The following is a 6,204-nucleotide window of genomic DNA, read 5'->3' as shown; positions in this document are numbered from 1 at the left end:
CTTGGTGGGCAGGTTGAGCAGATGGACGCCTGGAGAAGGAGCTGGTGGCTGCTGAGCCTCCTTTCCCAGTTGCTTCTCTTTTCCCTTTTCTAGAAGCAAGGTCATTTGCTCAGATGGAGGGCAGGAGAGCTGGGGACAGAGGAGCGTGTGGGAGTGGACTGAAAGGGGAGCAGGTGGGGCTGCCAGGTGTCCCTGGGGCCTGTGGAGTGTGGCCGTAGGTGGAGGGCTGAGCACTGCGCTGTGAGTCTCTGCAGCCATGGTCAGCCTCCTGAGTAGGCTGGGTGTCTGTGGAGAGTTGGAATTTTTCTCCTGACTACATTTTGGAATATGACGAACTTTCAGAAAAATGTAGGTGACCAGCGTGGTGACCGTCGGTGTCTTTGCCTCCAGTGGGCAGGCACAAGTGTGTAGGCCCATGGGCAAGTGCAGGGTGGCACATCAGTCTCTCGAAGCCTTTGGTCTCGCTCACTGAGGAGTGAGGCAGCCTCCAGGGGGACTGTCAGCCACCCTGGTGGTCCATCCTGATCTGCCCACTGTCCTCAGTTCCAGCCCAGGGTCCTGCATGTACACTGCACAGGTGTGTGGTCGGTCACTCCTAGCTGGACTGTGGTACATGCTGAGCTTTGGCTCTGGGTGTGCATCTAGTGCACATGTCCCTGCAGGATGGTGGCCTGGAACAGGATGATGCAGGGTCTTCTAGCATGGCAGCCCTGCGACATGGCAGTGAGGCTCAGGATGGCCGGGGCACCCAGGTGTCCACCTTCATCTGGCTGCCATGACATGCTCATCTCTCCCAGTGGACACCCTGCCCTCACGCAGAGGCTTGTGGGGCTGTGACCTCACCTTTGTCCACAGCTTTCTGACTGTGGCTTTGTTTGTTTTGTTCTGTTCTGTTCCTCTCTCTCTTTAGACACCAGCCTGGCCCAGCTGTTCCTGCCATGGTTCCTGACCGTGGGAGTAGTATGGAATTACAGCCATACTGTGAGCTTTTAGAATCACAGAGTGTGGGGGCAGCAGTGGGTGTTTGTGTTTGGGACCTCCTTGGACTGGCTCTGTGGGGAGCTCCCGCGGCCCCGGACACGCATTCTCAGAGGGGGTGAAGGTCATGTCGACCCTCAGGGTGGAGAGTGGTTCTTGGAGGAGGAAGAAGCCTGGATTTCACAGCAGTCTGTGGCCTCCACCACTTGTTTTACTGACACTCTTAGCATGTTGTTGCTCCCCGGTGTCTTTCTGGGTGTCACCAACGCATGCCGAGTTCACGGAGCACCTGTGGTGCCTGTGGGGCCCTTGAGTTGCATCCTTGGTGCTCGGTGTGTGACTTGGGGTTGGAAGATTGAGAATTGTTTACATTTCATGATTTAATTCCACAAAACTTATTCAGTCCATCTTTAATTATGTCAGTTGCTGAAAGAATCTCAAGCAGCTAATTAAAAGTTATTTTCTTATATCAAACAAAAGTTAACTGTTAAGTTCACTAAAAACATCTTTTTAAGAAATTAATTTTTTCCAGTGTTTTACTTTTGTTGGTAAACGGCAGTTGAATGAGTTTTTAAAATTCCAGTTTTGTTGCTATTACTGTGTTTATATAAATTGTTAATTTGTATACGACGTATTACAGTTTCAACAAATGACACTACGAGTTGCTCAACAGATGCACTCATACAGTTAATGTTAGTAGCTCTTCAGTTTTTGTTATAATTTGATTTGGTGATTCTAAACCTAAAGAACTAGCATCATGCTTGCTGTATTTATAGAAAAAGCTTAGGTAGACGGTAGACAGTATATCTGGGTGTTAAATGTTGTAGGGGCCTGAGGAGAAAGTTTAAAAAGGCTCCTGAGAGAGACAGGAGTGAAGGAAAGAGGCCAAGCACTCCTGTCTTCCCGAGCACCTGCCCCAGCCTGGTGCTGGCTGCCCGGGGGTCTCTGCTGCGAGTGGGCTGTGCCATGTGGTGGAAGGTGTGGCCTAGGAGGCTCCGGTTCTTCCCGTTGGAGACATCACTAAAAGGAATATTCTCGGTGGGTGTTTGTGTAATTTTTATGTTGTTAAAGTGAAAAATTGGGGCTGGCCGGTTAGCTCAGTTGGTTAGAGTACAGCTTGATAAAACCAGGTCACAGGTTCGGATCCCCATACTGGCCAGGTGCCCCCCTTCTATCCCCCCAAAAAGAAAATTAGCTTATGTGACTACACACATTGCATGACTAAAAAAATATATATGTATTTTTTGTGCCAAAACTAAAATTTGGACTTGAGGAGAAGTGAATTTCGCAAATTTTTTTCTTTCCTGATGAAAAAGTTCTCTGAGGGAAGTAGCGATCTGGCCTCAGTAGGGAGAGGTGGCTGTCACTGGTGCGACTTACTGTGGTCCTTTGGGAGTTCTGTGAGGGGCAGAAAAGTCAGCAGTTGTAAGAAATACCAAATAACATTTTTGAAACTGTATTTAAAGTAGACTAGTATGTATGAAGGTAGCTTTTCATTTGAAGAGGAATTAAGGCCCAGAGAGCCTTTATTTTAAAAGTAATTCATATATGTCGTTAAGAAAGTTTTTTTTAAAAAAAATAACTAGCAGCATATAAAAGTACAAATAAATCAGATCTAAATCTCCCCGGCCTCCTTGCCCCCTAGTTCCAGACTTTCCTCATTTGGACAAATTCAGTCTAAATTGAGAAGTCGGCAGGGGTTTGCTGCAGCTGCTGCCGACTGCAGCGCTGGTAACGTGGCCGACAGCTTATTTGGTGAGGGCTGAAATGCTGTTTCTTGCTCTCTTGCTCTGTCTCCCTAGGCTAAATTGAAATTTTTTCTAATAAACTAATTTGGAATAATTTTGTATTTATGGAAAAGTTGCAGAGACGGCACAAAGAGTCTCTGCCTGTCCCTCATCTAGTCCCTGATGTCAGCACTCCCCTTGCACAGCCGGTTGTCACAGCTGTGCAGGTGACTTTAGTACGTGACTTTAACCCCAGGTTTTGCAGGGGCTCCCCAGCTTTCCTGTATTGTGCTGCTGTCCTGGGCCTGCCCTGCATGTGGTCGTCCTGTCTCCATCGCCTCCTCTAGTCTGGGACCGTCTCTCAGGCTTCCCTTGTTATTCAGGACCTTGGCCATTTGAGGAGTCTGGTCAGTGATTTTTCAGTGTCCCTTGTTTGGGGTAGGGGTTTTCGGAAATCTCATGGAGGTGAGGTTTGGCGTGCCAGTCTCCCCCTGTGTGTCCCCAGGAGGGCGCAGATGCTGCCCTGGCTGTGTCCCCAGAGCTGTAGTGCGGTTGTCGCTCAGACGCATGAATGTGGGTCTGGCTCGTGTCTGTAGTCCCAGTACGTCCTCGGCAAGCAGAAGGCGGTGGACAGAAGCTGGCGAGTACATGCGGAGTGAGGCGTCTTCTGAGGCTTTCGTTTTGAATCTGTTCACTTCTTGTTTTCTTCTGGGGCATCTGTGAGTTTGAACTGTTTCAAGTGGGAATATTTGAAGTGCGTCAGTACAGAGGGTTTTCCAAATAACTCTGGACCCAAGGTTCAGGTTTCTTCTCACTCATTTGTTGACCGAGTGACGTGCAGTGCACAGGCCTTGCCTTCTGTCGCGGCGGTACAGGGACAAAGAGGGTTGTGCACACAGAGACAGGGAGTGTGTCAGACCCTTTGAAAATGACCTGAAGAACCACCTAACAAGCCTTCTCTGAGGATGACAACTCGTGTTAGAGGCAGAAACATCTTAAGAGCCTTCACAGGGCTCTGGCTCGTGTCGGGTGTGTCTTGAGTGAGAAACTGCACCTGCACGTGAGGGCGGGGACCCTTTGGTGAAACTCGGGGTGGATGATACGAGGTCACAGTCTGGAAGACCTTGACCTCTGTGGCCCCCATTTTATAGATGAAGAAACAAAGGCTGAGCAGAGTCCGGACTTGATCAGGAAATGGTTGGGGGTGGGCCGGACCGAGCCCCAGGTGGACACCGGGTCGGGGAATGCCGGAGGAAGCCGCTGTTGGGCTGTGCTGTTTTCCAGCAGCAGCTGGCTGGCCCTCATGCCTGCCTTCCCTTGTTGCCTGCAGGTGTACATCGGCGACCTCCCACAGGACTTCCTGCGCATCACGCCCACGCAGCAGCAGCAGCAGATCCAGCTGGATGCCCAGGCGGCCCAGCAGCTGCAGTGTGGCGGGGCCCTGGGCACCGTGGACCGCCTCAACATCACCGTGGTGCAGGTGAGCCAGGAGCGGCGCTGGACAGGGGGAGGCACGTGGGACTGGGCGGGGTGCTGGCTCTAGGCTTTTATCCTGCACTCCCTATGTGGACAGGTGGAACTTCCTCTGATTCTAGTTTTTCCTGAAATGTGTGTCTGATGTTGAAAAACTCTGTATGTGAAAAATACTATTACCCATGGTTCTGCCAGAAATAATTAAAATAATTCGTCGTGAATGTTGGTGGTGTCTGTTCCTCCACCGGGACAGTCTCCCCTGAGCCTTGTGGCAGTTGGAGGAAGTACAGGTGCTGCCCACAGCACAGCGCTGACATCTGGGACATGTCCACAGTTGCTAACTGCACTTTCAAGTGAAAACCAAAATACACGTCATGTTGAAAACTGATGTGATTACACCAAACCATTCTATAAAACTGCGACGAAAGGGACAGCATTGTGAGCCACACAGTGTTTATAGAAACGCACAGATGTGGCAGGCAGGAGAACCCCGTGGGCCTTGTGAATGAAGTGCAGCTCTGAGGTGTTGAACAGCATCCCAGACACCCAGCAGCATTCCTCAGTGTCGGGGGCCTACAGTCAGCCCCCTTTTCTCACAGCGCATCTCAAGTATTTGCTCGTGAACGTGTCTGAAATAAAACGTGGCTTCACTCTGCTCACTCAAGTCAATCCGCTACCCCCCAGTGCCACTGCCCGTGCATGACTGCCACCTCCTGGCAGGGTGCGGTAACTGCAGAGCACTCCAGCCTCTTGCAGTCCCAGCACCCGGGCTGGGGCCTTGGAGGTGCTCTGTTGGTGCCCACTGCTCCTGGCCTCTGCTCTCCTGAGTCCTCAAGCCCACCGCAGGCAGCCAATGTGCACCCTCCATCCCAGACACCCAGCAGCGTTCCTCAGTGTCGGGGGCGTTGAACAGCATCCCAGACACCCAGCAGCATTCCTCAGTGTCGGGGGCCTACAGTCAGCCCCCTTTTCTCACAGCGCATCTCAAGTATTTGCTCGTGAACGTGTCTGAAATAAAACGTGGCTTCACTCTGCTCACTCAAGTCAATCCGCTACCCCCCAGTGCCACTGCCCGTGCATGACTGCCACCTCCTGGCAGGGTGCGGTAACTGCAGAGCACTCCAGCCTCTTGCAGTCCCAGCACCCGGGCTGGGGCCTTGGAGGTGCTCTGTTGGTGCCCACTGCTCCTGGCCTCTGCTCTCCTGAGTCCTCAAGCCCACCGCAGGCAGCCAATGTGCACCCTCCATGCAGTCAACCAGGTTTCTGTGGTGCCAGGTCCAGGGATGGGAAGCATTCCTGGTTCCTTGCTTGGCCCTTGGCAGCTGCACTTGTAGTTTCTGCTTTCCTTTTTTTTTTTTTCTTTTTGTCTTTTTTACTGACCGGCAACGGGATCACAACCCTCGGTGTTGCGCCCGCACCGCGCTCAGCCAGTGAGCGGGAACCGGTCTCCACATGGGATCCGAACCCTCGGCGGGAGCGCCACCGCGCTCCCAAGCGGCACACTCTCCAGTGCGCCACCGGGCCGGCCCTCTGCTTTCCTTTTGATAACCCTTCTTCCCTTGGCTTCCAGGAGGCTGCATGGTGGTGCCCTGTTTGCCTTCCCTAGCTACTTCTGTGGTCATCTCCTGGGCCCTGATGTACTGCCGGGGGCTCTTGTCCTCAGCCCTGCTCCTCTCTCTGCCTACACGACCAGGTTTCTGTGGTGCCAGGTCCAGGGATGGGAAGCATTCCTGGTTCCTTGCTTGGCCCTTGGCAGCTGCACTTGTCGTTTCTGCTTTCCTTTTTTTTTTTTCTTTTTGTCTTTTTTACTGACCGGCAACGGGATCGCAACCCTCGGTGTTGTGCCCGCACCGCGCTCAGCCAGTGAGCGGGAACCGGTCTCCACATGGGATCCGAACCCTCGGCGGGAGCGCCACCGCGCTCCCAAGTGGTGCACTCTCCAGTGCGCCACCGCGCTCCCAAGTGGTGCACTCTCCAGTGCGCCACCGGGCCGGCCCTCTGCTTTCCTTTTGATAACCCTTCTTCC

General features: G+C 52.6%; 1 protein-coding gene across 1 annotated transcript in view; it reads left to right on the top strand.

The window, feature by feature from the left end:
• Positions 1 to 650: 650 nt before the first annotated feature.
• Positions 651 to 6,204, top strand: part of TOLLIP (toll interacting protein) — an 18,107-nt gene continuing 12,553 nt past the window's right edge. The window contains exons 1-2 of the mRNA XM_008588818.1: positions 651 to 752; positions 4,036 to 4,185. Coding sequence (XP_008587040.1) covers positions 651 to 752; positions 4,036 to 4,185 — 252 coding nt within the window. The remainder of the gene's footprint in view (positions 753 to 4,035; positions 4,186 to 6,204) is intronic.

Source organism: Galeopterus variegatus, unplaced genomic scaffold (genome assembly GCF_000696425.1).
Source record: "Galeopterus variegatus unplaced genomic scaffold, G_variegatus-3.0.2 Scaffold5053, whole genome shotgun sequence".
NCBI classification, from domain to species: Eukaryota; Metazoa; Chordata; class Mammalia; order Dermoptera; family Cynocephalidae; genus Galeopterus; species Galeopterus variegatus.
This window is presented reverse-complemented; position numbering and strand designations above follow the sequence as displayed.